Below are 14,465 nucleotides of genomic sequence, written 5' to 3' on the forward strand. Positions count from 1 at the left end.
TTGCCATGAGCTGTGGTGTAGGCTGTGGTGTGGCTCGGATCCCACGTTGCTGTGGCTGCGGCTGTGGTGTAGGCTGGCAGCTACAGCTCCAATTTGACCCCTAGCCTGGGAACCTCCATGTGCCATGGGTGTGGCCCTGAAAAGACAAAAGAAGAAAAAAAATTCACTCTTTTCTATGGCCGAGTGGTATTCCGTTGACTGTATGTACCACATCCTCTTTATCCATTTGTCTGGTGATAGACACTTCAGTCGTTCTGCTCCTTGGCAACTGTAAATAATGCTGCTCTCGAGCAATACTGGGGTGCATGTATCTTTTTGAATTAGTGCTTTTGGGTTTTTTTTTTTAGATATATAAATATATACCCAGGAGTGAAATAGCTGGATCATATGATTAGAAGTCCGTCTCTTAGGAAGAGAAAGAATAGAAGGGAGAGAAAGAACAGTGGAGAGCAGAGACAGACACATCCATCAAGCTCAACCTGAAGCTCATGTGCCACGACTAGTTCTTCACGAGTGATGAGTAATTACACAGGGATTCCTGCGGGGTGGGGTGGGGGTGGGAGGGAAGAATTTCACCTGCTTCTGCACCAGCATAGTTGGAGAAAAGGAAGGACAGCAGCTTCAGCGAAGACTTCTGGTACAGGCCGACCACGGTCTCGTTCAGGGGGTCCTTGTTCTTGTCCAGCCAGCCGGCGATGTTGTAGTCCACGGTGCCCGCGTAGTGCACCAGGGAGAAGTGGGCCTCGGCCTTGCCTTTGGCAGGCTTGGGCTTCTGGAAGTTGTTGGACTTGCCCAGGTGCTGGTCATAGAGCTTGTTCTTGAAGGAGGTGTCTGTGGCCTTGGGGAACATGCACTCCTCCTCCAGGATGGAGAAGATGCCCATGGGCTGGAAGGGGGACAAGAGACTGTCCTGAGCCTTTCCTAGTGCATCCCGGGGACTCCATCCCCTGTAGGAGCCAAGGACAAGGCCTTTGGTGCTGTCACTGTGTTTCTAGGAACAGTGGGATGTAAGTGCCGTGTGTTTGGCGTGATGACAGAATATACTAGTCATAGAGTAGATGCTTATTTAATGTTTGTTGAACAAAAGAACATGGAATGACACTGTGTCATATACATGTAGCTCACTGTGAGATAATAGAAAAAAAGTACATATATAAGTCTCTGTACCTGGTTCAGAGCTTCTAAAGCCCTAGTAATTTCCTTTGTGATAAGAGTGCTAGGATTGTCTTTTCTCCGATGGAGATGACTCTGGGTGGGCTCCTGGAGGGGGGCTGGGCACCAGGAAGACCAAGGCATGATGAAAAGCTTGGGGTTTTCAGCCCCCTGTCCCCCATCCTCCAGGGAGGGGAGAGGCGCTGGAGACGGAGTCGATCCTTGATCACGCCTAGGTGAGGAAGCCTCCGTGAAATCCCATTTGCCGGAGGTTCTGAGAGCTTCCGTGTGGAGAACACTCCCACCCTGGGAGAGCGACACACCCCAGCCGTACAGGGGCAGAAGCTCCGGCGCTTGGGACCCTCCCAGCCCTCACCCCGCCCCCCCCGCCCCCCGTATCTCTTCAGCTGCCTGTTCACCTGGGTCCTTCATCACATCCTTTAACCAACTGGTAAATGTAAGCGAGTGTTTTCCTGAGTTCTGTGAGCCCCTCTAGCAAATTAATTAAACCTGAGGAGGGGGTCGTGGGAACCTTCGCTTTGTAGCCAAGTAGGGCAGAGGGCGTAGGGCCCCTGGGGACTTACCGCTTGCCCTTGTCATCTCTGGGTAGATGGGGCCAGAATTGAATTAAATCGTAGGACACCCAGCTGGTGTCACAGAGAATTGCTTGCTGCTGTGAGGAAAAACCTTCACGCATTTGGTGACCGGAAGCATCAAAAACGAAGTGTTATTATGTAAAAAGTGAAGGAAAAGCGCAGAAATGAAACAGTAGGGAAGAACTCTGTCTCTCCCTACATAGGAAGGAAAAAAGCTGAGTTTTTCCCCAATTGACTTACTTTTAGCAAGAGATTTTCAAAGTTGCATACGCAGATGTAAAATGATATGAAAAGAAATAGCTTCTGGGTTTCCCAGTGGCCACCTTAGAAAGTTACATCTCCACCAGGGCCAGTGATGGCAGGAGTTCCCTTGCGGTGCAAGGGGCTAAGGATCTGGTGTTGTCACTGATGTGGCACAGGTTCGATCCCTGGCCTGGGAACTTCTGCATGCCACAGATGCAACCAGAAAAAAAAAAATGTGATGGTAATTACTTTAAAAAAAAGTTAATGTCATCTGCTGTTTTCATAGTAACAGTCCTCCAGAAAGCCCCCTGCTCCATGGTCCCTCCTCCTTGGGTCTTTGGACATGTAGGAAATGCCCAGTCAGCCCCTGGGCTTCATTCATATTTTCTTTCTTGGCCATGCTAATGGCAGGTGAAAGTTCCCGGGCCAAGGATCAAACCTGTGCCACAGCAGTGACCCAAGGCGTAGCAGTGATAATGCCGAATCCTTAACCTACTGAGCCACCAGAGAACTTCTCCACTCACATTCTTGCAGATAACTAAGCCCTTGGCTCTTAACCACTCCATACACCCCTTCTCAGTGTCTGAATAGATTCTGAGTGCTTTCTAAATACTTAACCCTGTATGTATAAGGGGATTCAGCTATCACAGCTCACAGCTGGGGAGAGTGGGGTTAGGGGCACCAATCTATTAGCAGGGAAGAGTTAGAGCAAAGCCTTGATGGTCCCTCCAAGGAGAAGCTGTCCTCGGTGGGGGGGGGGGGGGCAGCATCTCTCTACCTTCTCGATGAGCTCGATGCAGGCGGCCAGGTCCATCCCGAAGTCGATGAACGTCCACTCGATGCCTTCCTTCTTGTACTCCTCCTGCTCCAGCACGAACATGTGGTGGTTGAAAAACTGTTGCAGTTTCTCGTTGGTGAAGTTGATGCACAGCTGCTCCAGGCTGTTGAACTGGGTGTTTCAAATACCAAAGAATTTGAATGAGTTTGGAAAATCTAGTGGCAATTCAGCAAAGCAGACCCAAAGTGGAAAGGCCCTTCAAGGCCATTTATCCAAACAACTCACATCAAAGATCTCAAAGCCGGCGATGTCCAAGACCCCGATGAAGTACTGCCTGGGCTGCTTGGTGTCCAGCTGCTGGTTGATGCGAGTGACCATCCACAGGAACATCTTCTCGTAGACGGCTTTGGCCAGAGCGCCCACTGCATTGGTCACCTTGAAAAGGGCCCGTCCACTCAATCCTCAAATTACTCTTTTTACGATTGTATTAAAACATATGAAGTTGAAGCATATGATGTTGACGTCTTGACGGTCAAAAGCAGCTGGAGGTTGGCAGTTGCATAGAATTCAACCTCGTATTAAATCTGTCTTGAGGTGTCTGCCCAGTTCACGAAGTCTATCCCATTTACAAAGATTGTTTTCTAACAACCGTGGTGGGAACACATGACTCGAGCTCCGACCACACTTGATTGAACCAGAGGTGGACATTTTGTCCAAGTTGGGTTAAATAGAGTGTCTCTCCTGAGAATTTGGAATTGGGATCAAAAGATGCTGGTCTCAGTCTCAGGGTGAGACCACAGAGATGTAAACCTGGGAGCCTAGAGTGGCCACGGGCAGGAGAGGCGGAGAAAGCTTAGTGTCTGTCTAGGGAGAACACAACCGAGCAGGAGAGAGAAGACAGTCCACGGAGCCCCAGAGAAGGAGCTAGAGAGAGACTGCCTGTCTTTGGAGGGCTCTTCACTTCCTGGCTCTGGACCCTCATGGCGCCCAAGGCACTCCTTGAGTCCTTGAGTTTACCCCTGAGGTCTAAGAATGAATTCCTCTTTCATGCTGAAGCCAGTTTCATGTATTTTTCTCTTTCTTTTTATGGCCACACCTGCAGCACAGAGTGGTTCCCAGGCTAGGAGTCGAATGGCAGCTGCAGCTGGAGCCTACGCCACAGCCACAGCAACGCTATATCTGAGCTGCATCTGCTACCTACGCTGCAGCTTGTGGCAATGCCAGATCCTTAACCCAATGAGGGAGGCCAGGGATCAAACTCACATCCTCATGGATACTAGTCAGATTTTAAACGCACTGAGCCACAACGAGAACTCCAGTTTCACTTGTTTTTCTCTACCTGCAACTGAGGGAACTTTAGGATGATGGTTAAAATAGCAAAATACCTGCATCGACTGGATTCAGAGCACCCCTCCTTACCTGCTGGACATTTTGTCCCTTAGTGACATATTCGTTCCCGACCTTCACCCTTGGACAGCACAGGCCTTTCAGCATTTCTGCAGAATTCAGACCCATCAGGTACCCAGCTTTGTCAGCCACTGAAGGAGGAGGAGAAATGGTGTCACACGAGTCAGCAGTTGCTAAAATATCCAGTCAAGCCCTGGGTCCTCCCAGAAATACTTTCTGTAATCCTTTTTGATGTTTTTATGTTGTCCTACCTGCCCCAGGGCCGGACGCCTCTAATGTAGTTTCAGCCCCATAATCCGGGGTCCTGGGCTTTTGAGAACTTTCAATTTGCCTTCTAGATGCAATCTTTAATAATAGGTTGAGGAGTTCCCTTGTGGCACAGTAGGTTAAGGATGTGGCGATATCACTGCTGTGGCTCAAGCTGCTGCTGCGGTGTGGGTTTGATCCCTGGCCCCGGCATGTCCACATGGCCCAGAACCCCGCCAAAAAAAAAAAAAAAATAGGTCGATCTTGACCTACTGATGTTTACATTTCATTAAAAAGCATAGAGTCTGATAATACAACGAAATGGTGTGTGAGTAAAGGAGGTACCATTTGGACAGTCAGCGATCTAGGTTAAGCACCTTCCCAGTGTATGCAAGGTGCCATTCTAAGAGCTGAGAGAGACGTGCAAACCTTGACCCTGCCGCAGGTGTTTGGTGACGGTCCAGGGCAGTTGCATACTGGCCATTTCCTACAGTTCCCTAGGAGTCCAGTTGACCTTGAGATAGACCTGGCTGCCTGCGCTGAGCTCATCGAAAGGGGTGAGAAATGCTGCTTCCCAGGGACCGCCTCTCCTTGATTGGACATCACCTCATTGCTGGTTGGGGAGATAAGTTAATAAAAATTCAGGGCTGTGTTTAAGGACTTAATGAGGCCAAAATAGCTTGCATCTCCATTGTTTTCTTTTTCTTTTTCTTTTTTGGTCGCCCCATGGTATATGGAGTTCCTGGGCCAGGGATCAGATCTGAGCGATGGTGGCAACCTCCGCTGTCACTGTGACAACACTGGATCATTAACCCACTGTACTGGGCCAGGGATTGAACCTGCGTCCTGGTGCTGCAGAGATGCTGCTGATCCTGTTGCGCCTGTGCCACGGTGGGAACTCCTCCACTGTTTCTAATAGTTGTGGCACAGTAATCTGGTAAGGAGCCTGCATTCACATTTGGGCTTTGCTTCTTTACGCCTCGATCTTGTCACGCGTCGACTGGGGGACAGGGACCGTACCCATGTTACTGGGTGGTTGTGAAGCAGGCTTGGTGCACAGCAAGCACTCAGTAAACACTGGCCTGTGTTGGCAGCATCATCAGAGGTGCGCAGGCCTCGGGTATGGCCACACATTTCCCTTTGCCAGGCTCTTTCTGCTTCTAAACACTGAACACACGGCTGCCAGGGCTGGAAAAGGGCCTGGGACCTCCCTGCGAGGTACGTCTGTGGGGTCCATCCGCGCCGAGGAGCCCGACGTGGTTTTCCCTACGTTCCACACTCTTGGCCGGCCTGACTGCTGACAGAGTAATCCCAGGTTGTCACCTGTACTCTGCTGCTCCTTGGGGGCCTCCATGGCTTCTGGGGCCTGTCACATGCACTCTAAACCATTTATCCTGGCACTCCTGGCCTTTCCAAACTGATGCCAAAATAGCCGCTTTCCAGTTCCCATCTGTTATTAATCCACCACACACATTCTTTTCTATAGCCGAAGGGGGCCACAACCTGTGCTCCTCTGTCCCCGTCACAGTCCTTCCTTTGAGCCCCTTGCTCCGCGTGTTTCTTCTGCCTGGGCTTTCTACTCCCCTGCACCTTTCTGATCCTACCCACCTTTCAGAGTCCAAGTCAGTGGCCCCACCTCCCCCAGGAAGCCTTCCGTGGTTACCCCGATCCGAAGTGCTTCCTGCTCTAAGCACTTGGAATTTCTCCCCTGTTACTCCCACGTACTACCAGGAGGCTGTCCTGCCAGTGCACATTTCCTGTATAATCCCCTCCACTCGAGTGTGTCTTGTGGGGGGGGGGTGCTGTGAAGATGATGGGCTATCATCCCTATGATAAGGTTCCTAATTGGGTGGCTTTGAGTTTCTAACAAGAGAGAGTATCCTGGGCCACCCTCACCTCCTCAGGAGAGCCTTTATGGGCAGTGATAAAATCATGAGTCTATCTTCCTGGCCTTGAATCCATGGCTGTTGTTTCTTTTTATCATTTGAGGTGCAAGACACATGCTTGACACAGTGTGGGGTGTCATCACGGATGTTATTCGGGAGAAACCAGCTCTTTCCTCAGGGAGCTTGGGAGAGACAGGAGGCCTGAGAAGGAAGGCGTGTGGCCAAGGGTCCTGCCCTTAACTCCATTTCCAGGCCTTCTGGGATGAGGCAGAGACAGGTGGCGAGATCGTCCAGGTGGGAGTCACGGGGGGAAGACTGGTTCACCAGTCCTTGGCTCAGGGTCAAGTTCAATAGACGTTGGGGCGGGGGAAGAGAGAGCAATGGGAGGGAGAGACCTAGCTGCCGCCTTAGCCACCTTCTCATTTTAGGCCCCGTGATGAGGACAGTAATCTGGGTATGATATGCACAGAAAGTAAGTGAAGTTCCCTTTAACCAGATCTTTTCATAAATGTCCCCCCTAAAATAACAGGTAAACTGATGGTGAGAGAGAGTGGACCGTGACTACTCATTTAAGAGAAAGATGCTCTTGGTTTCCCCAGGAATCTCCACTCAAGGATTCCTTGACCGAGTGAATGGACTGCCCCAGGGCATGTCCAGAGGCTTCGGACAACCCCAGTTCAGTCTGCACAGTTTTCAAAGGGCAGCCCTCAAGCGGAGCACAAAGTTCTCATGTACCCAGGCCACCCACAGACCCAGGTGTAGTGTCACACCTCGGTCCACCTCCCAGATGTGGTACCTTCCGTGCCGTCGGGCTCTGCCTGCTCCTCCCGCTGTTTCTGCTTGAATTTCATGTTCCCATAATGCATCACGGCACCAGTCAGCTTGTAGATCCCGACTTTCTCCTCGGAGCTGAAACCCAGGATGTCAATGGCATTCTGGGAATTAGAAAAAGGCCAGCTGTCACAGCAGGACTCCGGGATCCAGGTGCAGCTTTTCCCTGGCATGTCACATAGCATGCAAGACAGTGAACCCCGATAAGTGGATGACAGGTGGGATGTGGTCAGTTAGGGGCTAAAGACCACTTCTTCAATTGCATGTATTTGTGTGGGTGGGTGGAGACTATGGGCAGAAACTGTCAACAGTCTGTTTTCGTCCTTCCAGTGAGCACAGATTTAATCCTTCCCACTGCATAGATTAGCCCTGTCTTCTGGACAAGTCCTCTGGGGACCCTTGTGTGAGGCTGGGAGGGGTGGTCTCCTGGGCGAGATCCAACAGCCTGAGAGTTTGGCATGCAATCCAGGAGTTCCAGTGTCTTCCCCCACGGAGATAATATGGCACTGGAGAAGATTAGAACCGGGAGGGAAGATAGCGTTTTTCAAATGAGGAAGGAGCTGGGCAGGGGGTTAGCACCATCTGCCTCTTGTCTCATTAAGTTCGTATGCAAACCTTATAGGTGCACAGATTTTTCCAAATTTCCAGATGAAAAACTGAGGTTTAGAGTTCCCACTGTGGCTCAGCAGGTTAAGAACCTAACTAGCTCATTGTCATGAGCTGTAGTGTAGGTCACAGATGTGGCTTGGATCTGGTGTGGCTGTGGCTGTGGCATAGGCTGGCGGCTGTAGCTCTGATTCGACCCTAGGCTGGGAACTTCCATATGCCACAAGTGTGGCCCTAGAAAAGAAAAGAAAAATAAAAAGAACTGGGGTTCTAAGGGGGTGAGTAACTCTGCCCCAAGTCCTGCAGGCAGGATGTGATAAGGAGGGGACGTGATAGGGCGGGGGTCAGAGCTGGTGCTGGGTCACCAGAGCTTACAGCAGGTGCCAATTTGGTTTTATAACCCCTTGTTCTATTGCAAAGGTTTAAGCTGGAAAAAATTTTTTTTCCTGTCTTTTGTCTTTTTAGGGCTATACCTGTGGCATATGGAAATTCCTAGGCTAAGGGTCAAATCGGAGCTGTAGCCGCCAGCCTACACCACAGTCACAGCAACGCAGGATCTGAGCTGCGTCTTTGACGTACACCACCACTCACGTCAGTACTGGGTCCTTCCTTAACCCACTGATTGAGGCCAGGGATCAAACCCACATCCTCATGGATGCTCTTCGGGTTCATTGACCACTGAGCCTTGACAGGAAATCTTAAACTGGAAAATCTTTCTCCAGGGCATACATATGATTATATAGCAAGGTTTGCAGCCCGAGCCTCAGCAATGCCCACGGGTGGGGTGGAAATGTGTGGACATGTCTGGTGAGTGGGTGGGACAGACTCTTTAGGTCAATGTCAGCGGGATGGTATTGGAGGAAGGCACTTTTGGAGTGGCGCCCCTTTCTGTGGGAGGGAGAGTCCATGCCTTGAGCAGACCCAGGGGAGGAGAGATTCTGAAGCCCTTGAATCCGTATCCCACCCCAGCAGACAGATGCACATTTGTGTTCTAGGAAGGGGTGACTGCAGGCAAGGAGAGAAAACTTCCGTAAACGCTGAAAGCAAGCAGGTGAAAGTGTGACTGCTTGGCGACTCTCCAAGGGTGACTGCCAGGCGACCCTCCTGGAGAATGCAGTTACTCAGGGGGACCAACCTGCCTCTATCCGACCATTAACCATCACTCTGGAGAAGCTTCTTAGGAGGGAGGAGAAACAGCATCCCCAGACAGCATCGCTCTTTGGCGAGGACCTCAAATGCCTTTGGGACTTTTAGAATTGCTTATGAGGGCATTTCCAGGGGCTGGAGATCTTGCGTCAGTCACAAACCCTCCCTCTCTGTACTCATCAACTGGTAAAGGCTGGGGAAACCTGGCCGAACACATAATGGCCAGACTTATGTAAATTGAAGTTCATTTGATCATGAACGTTTTCGCTTTGCCTTAAAACAGGTAGCATCACCTGGTAATGTCACAAAATGCAGGCCAGGAAGCCGGGCAGTGCCCCTGGCCTGTTGGATCAAAACCTTTTACAGCTTCCATGAGGGTGGAGCCAGCAGGGGTGAAGATTAATTGCTGGGAGATGGCTTTTTTTGGGGAGGGTTTTTGTTTCTGTTTTATGGCTGCACCCATGGCACATGGAAGTTCCCAGACCAGGAATTGAATCCAAGCTGTAGCCACAAGCTATAATATGACAATGCTGGATCTTTTAACCCACAGCATTGGGGGTCACACCCGTGCCCCCACAGCAGCCTGAGCCTCTGCAGTAGTATTCTTAGCCAGTTATGCCACCGCAGGAACTCTGAGATGGCATATTTTAATTAAAAATTCAAGTTCTGGAGTTAGGCAGATCTGGATTCAGACTGTCATTTACAAACTACCTGCAAACATAGTGTGTATTTCTTTCTAAGACTCAGCTTCATGTGAAAAGGGGCAGTGGCAGTGCCCATCCCAGAGGTTTTGTTGAGGCTTAAATGAGATAATGCAGGCAAAGCTCTTTTGTCCGTTCCTAGCACATGTACGTGCTCAATGCATTTAGCTAAAACCACAGTTATTGACCCTGGAGACACTCCCCAAAGCTAAATGCCAGAGGCCTGACAGGTGTGCTGAGAAGGTGGGTGCTTACCTGAGCCCGAGGTGGCAGGTGGCTGGAAGAAAGGAGCTATTGCCGCAGCGTGGGACTAAATTTTCCTGCTTTAGTCTTTTGTGACTTAGATTTTCTTAAGGAACCATGTAGATGGTTTTAACCCCTGAAAACTTCCAACTAAACCTCTTTATCCATGCAAACATTTACTCTAAAATGCTTGAGAGTGGAACTGAAGGCCTGTTTTGGAGAACCTTTCTATCTTCTCCTTTCTGGAATCTTCTGAAATGGAGCTGAATGGAGGAGGGATGTGATCTGCACTCATCTCTGAGATCTTGGGTCCAATCACTGAGCATCTCTGCATCCCAGCTTCCTCATGAGATCCTGGGTACCCCTCGGTTTATGAATTCAATGGTCTATGCTGGGAATTCCCGTTGTGGCTTAGTGGTAATGAACCCAACTAGCATCCAGGAGGATGTGGGTTCCATCCCTGGGCTCGCTCAGTGGGTTAAGGATCCAGTGTTGCCTGTGAGCTGTGGTGTAGGTCGCCGATGAGGCTCAAATCCCACGTTGCTGTGGCTGTCGGGTGTGGTGTAGGCCAGCAGCTATAGCTCCTGTTCAACCCCTATTCTGGGAACTTCCATATGCTGCAGGTGTGGCCCTAAAAATTAAAAAAAAAAGTCTATGCTTAAATAAATAAACATGCAAAATGCTTACATCAGTCGCCAACAGCTCCTCACTGTCGTCAATGCTGGCCACGGTGACCTCTCCTTGGCTCACGAAGGGGAAGTCAAAGGGATTGGTTGAGATGAGAAGCAGGTCTGTAAAGCAGAAAGATCCCTTTGGCATCTTACACACAACTGACTCTGTCTGTTTCGTTCCCCCAACGTGACTGATTTGGAAGATGAGAACCGTCGCTAAGGAACTTACCGATGAGTTCTGGCTTCTTGTTTGACATGATTTGATAAAAAATATGATAGCTTCTCTCACTGGATAACTGAAATGTCACCCTGGATTTTTCTAAGAGATCTAAGGTAATGAAAAAAAAAAAACCAGTTTGATTTTAGGTTTGCAGGTAGGTGATGCTTCTGTGGCCAGATCTGAAGGTGCCAGATAGAGTGGTTAGACTCACAGGTTTCGATGTCCGCGGACGCCAGCTTTCCTGTGGCTCCAAAGTGAATCCGAATGAACTTCCCCTGCCCAGGGGCGAATTGACAAACACTGTTATTTTACATACATGGCACCGTAGCCGGCCTTTGTTAGGTGCTGCCGTGGATGGGGGCAGTGTAGGGTCAGGGAGGAGGTGAGGCCCGAAGCATGAGGACTTCCCTCTTCTGTCTGTTTGGCATCCAGTTCCCAGGCCTGCTCAGCCATGACTCAGGTAGCAGCTCTGCCCCAAGCACCTGCCCTGCCCTGCAGCTCTGGGGGTGCCCAGAGCCTCCCTCTCACCTCTCTGCCTGCGGCCACCTCTCATCTGACCATCTCCTTGGTTTTTATTGGCTCAAACTCTTCATGACACCCTTGAATTGATAAATTGGTTGGACTGTCTATCTGACTTCTTTTTGCCTCTGGCTGTGGTTCTGAGATTTCTTGCCTCAGTTTCCCTTACCACTCAGGACAGGTGAACCTACCTCCCCAGAGACCCACTCAGCCTGTGGGTTCCCTCCACTCTGGGGAGTGAGAGGTGGATTATATAGAGTATATGTATGGGTGTGTGTGTGTGTGTGTGTGTGTGTGTACACCACCTTCTTATGTAATCTCCTTCATTGGTCTCTACCACTCTGTGAGCAGATCTGAGGGCAAAAATGTTTTCTTGCTTGTTCACCCACAGATTCTGGAATGTAGTCGGCAGTCAGTAATATCCTTGGTTTTTTTCTGAATGAAGCCTAAGAACAGTTAGTGAAGGCCCAGTGAAGGTTTGTGTAAATTGTAAGTGTTGGGTCTTCAGGACTTTTAGCTGCTTAATGAATGGAAGTACGTCTGGGCACTTGCTCTGCTGGCCAGTGAAGTTAGGTAGAGCCCTAAAAGTTTATTCGCCAGTGTCGGAAGCAAATGCCTCTTTGGTTGAGCGAATATCAAGCAAAATGTTGAGATGGAACCTGTCCTTTGATGTCTTCAGTCGTAGCCTTTCCCCCATTTGTGAGCGCTGCGCTGGCACTGGGTTTTCCTACTCCCAGCACCTCCTGATTTGCAGGAGGCCAAACCCACTAACTACATTCACACGAAAGTTTTCATGGCTAATAAGTCAGTGGCTACTGCTCAGTGGACTTTTGCATCTTAAAATGTTTCCGCCTAAAGAGAGGAATTTTAGCATAAAGACATTGCTTTGTTGTGCTCGTGGAATCTGAGTCGCTGTGACTTCAGGATGTTGGTTAGTTAGCTGAATCCTCCCTCTGTTGGGAAGAAGCCAACACACTCTTCAAAGACTGTTAGACTACCGGTGGGGCAGCTTGACCTGAATGGCTTGGGGGTAGGTAAGCCTGGATGCCATCTAGTGTATGTGGCAGTTTCTCATGTCCAGCGTTGGAGGGGGGGGGTTGGTTTCTGGGGGTGGCTGGAAATTGGACTGAGTCTTACGAATCTCGAGGAGTTGTCATTCCTCACAGTCTTGGCGTTTCCAAAGGCCTCCAGCAAAGGGTTGGCCTGGATGATCTGATCTTCCAGCGTTCCCTAATAATAGTGAGAAGAGAAAAGAGAGGACTGTTTTCTGAAGTAGCTTCCTGGTGACTCTCAAGTCTGAATCCTCTGGGACGGGCCCTCGGAGAGATGCTGACCAACCCAGGCTGGTGGCCAGTGCAGAGGTACCCACTGGCCCATCCCCATCCCTCCAAAGAGTCCTCAAGGCCACATCCTAGACGGTGTCTTAGCACAGCATCCAGGTGACTTTTGGCCATACCAGATTCCAGATTCCAATCCGTCTCGATTTCCCAGACTGCTTTTCTTCTCTGAGAACATTTCACTATCAGTCACAGATTTTTAGACTATTTACCTCTGTTACTACATGCACCAGGACCCGTTTATATAGATATTTGGGGTTAGAAGTAGAAATAGAATGTGAGCAATGAAAGTGACCCGTAGGATATAAACAGTGGTTCTCCAAAATTTTTTTTTTAAGTTGCATAAAATATTTCATGAGAACTATTACTTAGAAGTCCACTTATAAAAAGTAGAGTTTTCACCACCACACTGCCTCCCATGACTGCTTATCTATCTGGCTCCAGAGCAGTTTGGAAACTACTGTCCAGCCCCATGGTTCTCAAAGTGTGACCTCTGGACCAGCAGCACAAACAGCGGGAGGACGATAGAAATGCAACATGCCAGGGTTGTGAATGGGAGATAGGCATTTCTTTTTCTCTTTCTCTCTCTTTCTCTCTTTCTTTCTTTCTTTCATTCTCTCTCTTTCTTTCTTCCTTCCTTTTTTTTTTTTTTTTTTTTTTTTTGCTTTTTAGGGATGCACCTGTGGCGTATGGCAGTTCCCAAGCTAGGGGTCCAATTGGAGCTGTAGCCGATGGCCTCCACCACAGCAACAGCAACACCAGATCGGAGCCGCATCTTTGACCTACACCACAGCTCACAGCAATGCCGGATCCTTAACCCACGGAGCAAGGCCAGGGATCGAACTTGCATCCTCATGGATACTAGTCGGATTCATTTCCTCTGAGCCACCACAGGAACTCAGAGGTAGGCATTTCAATGAGAAATTCTACGCCTAGGGCCAGCAGTCCAAGCCCTCCCAATGGTTCTGATTGATGTTCCCTCCAGTTTAGAACCACTGGCCTAAACCATTCCTTCTGCAGAGGACTCTGTGGACCTGCTCAAGGTCACTGGGCTGTTGCTGAGGGAGCGGATGCTAGAGCCTGATTCTGTGAGGTGGACCCGCTTCCTGCCTGGACCTAGAAACATCCCTGGGGTGAGACCTCATGCCACGTCTCCGCTGAGCACTCAGCCCTTTGAGCACCTGGCACCTACCCTGGATTTAAGGCGTACGTATCCCAGCAAGCCTCCAGGTGCCGGGAGCTGCTCACCTGCATTTTGCCTGGCTGCTGCTCCTTCTTCTTGTCCCCAGTGACTGCAATTGTTGCAAAGTACTGGATGACACGCTTGGTGTTCACCGTCTTCCCAGCCCCGGATTCCCCGCTGCCGATGGAAAAGTGAGTGAGATAAAGGAGCGCAGGCGGGATGGATGGATGGAGGGCTCCGGGTCACCGCGGCGCACACCCGGGTTACTCACGTGATGAGGATGGACTGGTTGTCCCGATCTGGAAGGGCAGAGGGCAGCAGAAGGAAATCAGTCAGCAACAAACAGCCAGGATATATACACATCTGGCAACACGGGGATGGGCAGAGCCTGTGGGTCCTGGTTCTGGCTCTGCCGGGAGCCAGCAGTGTGGTGACCTGGACGTGTCGAATCTTCTTTGAGACAGTTTGTGCGGATGTCCCAAAGGTGGGGTGTGTAACATGGGCAGCGTGCGAAGTGAACAGCGAATCCCACCGGGTGAAGGTTATTTGTCTTCACAGATCTTAACTTTCTTATCTCCGTTTTAAATGCAGAAAGCAAGTCTCAGACCAGAACCTGCCAGAAGCCACACCTTCTAATGAGAATGTATGGACGCTGACTTGCTGTCACTGCATTTTCCTTTTACCTTTACCTTCTACTCAT

General features: G+C 49.9%; 1 protein-coding gene across 2 annotated transcripts in view; it reads right to left on the reverse strand.

The window, feature by feature from the left end:
* Positions 1-14,465, reverse strand: part of MYH13 (myosin heavy chain 13) — a 64,975-nt gene that overhangs the window by 36,657 nt on the left and 13,853 nt on the right. Inside the window, exons 5-15 of one of the 2 annotated variants that reach the window (XM_021066284.2) lie at positions 14,037-14,064; positions 13,831-13,942; positions 12,383-12,475; positions 10,938-11,001; positions 10,736-10,834; positions 10,523-10,626; positions 7,105-7,243; positions 4,189-4,307; positions 3,055-3,204; positions 2,770-2,940; positions 577-886 (exon numbers count right to left, since the gene is read on the reverse strand). In XM_021066284.2, the coding sequence (XP_020921943.2) occupies positions 577-886; positions 2,770-2,940; positions 3,055-3,204; positions 4,189-4,307; positions 7,105-7,243; positions 10,523-10,626; positions 10,736-10,834; positions 10,938-11,001; positions 12,383-12,475; positions 13,831-13,942; positions 14,037-14,064 (1,389 nt within the window). Of the gene's footprint in view, positions 1-576; positions 887-2,769; positions 2,941-3,054; positions 3,205-4,188; positions 4,308-7,104; positions 7,454-10,522; positions 10,627-10,735; positions 10,835-10,937; positions 11,002-12,382; positions 12,476-13,830; positions 13,943-14,036; positions 14,065-14,465 lie in introns of those variants that run through there. The other variant, XM_084986083.1, reaches the window with a different exon arrangement.

This window comes from Sus scrofa, chromosome 12 (genome assembly GCF_054392235.1).
Source record: "Sus scrofa isolate SSC_HxYL_T2T_F1_AM1 chromosome 12, Sscrofa_HxYL_maternal_Yorkshire_Landrace_v2.0, whole genome shotgun sequence".
Taxonomy (NCBI): Eukaryota; Metazoa; Chordata; class Mammalia; order Artiodactyla; family Suidae; genus Sus; species Sus scrofa.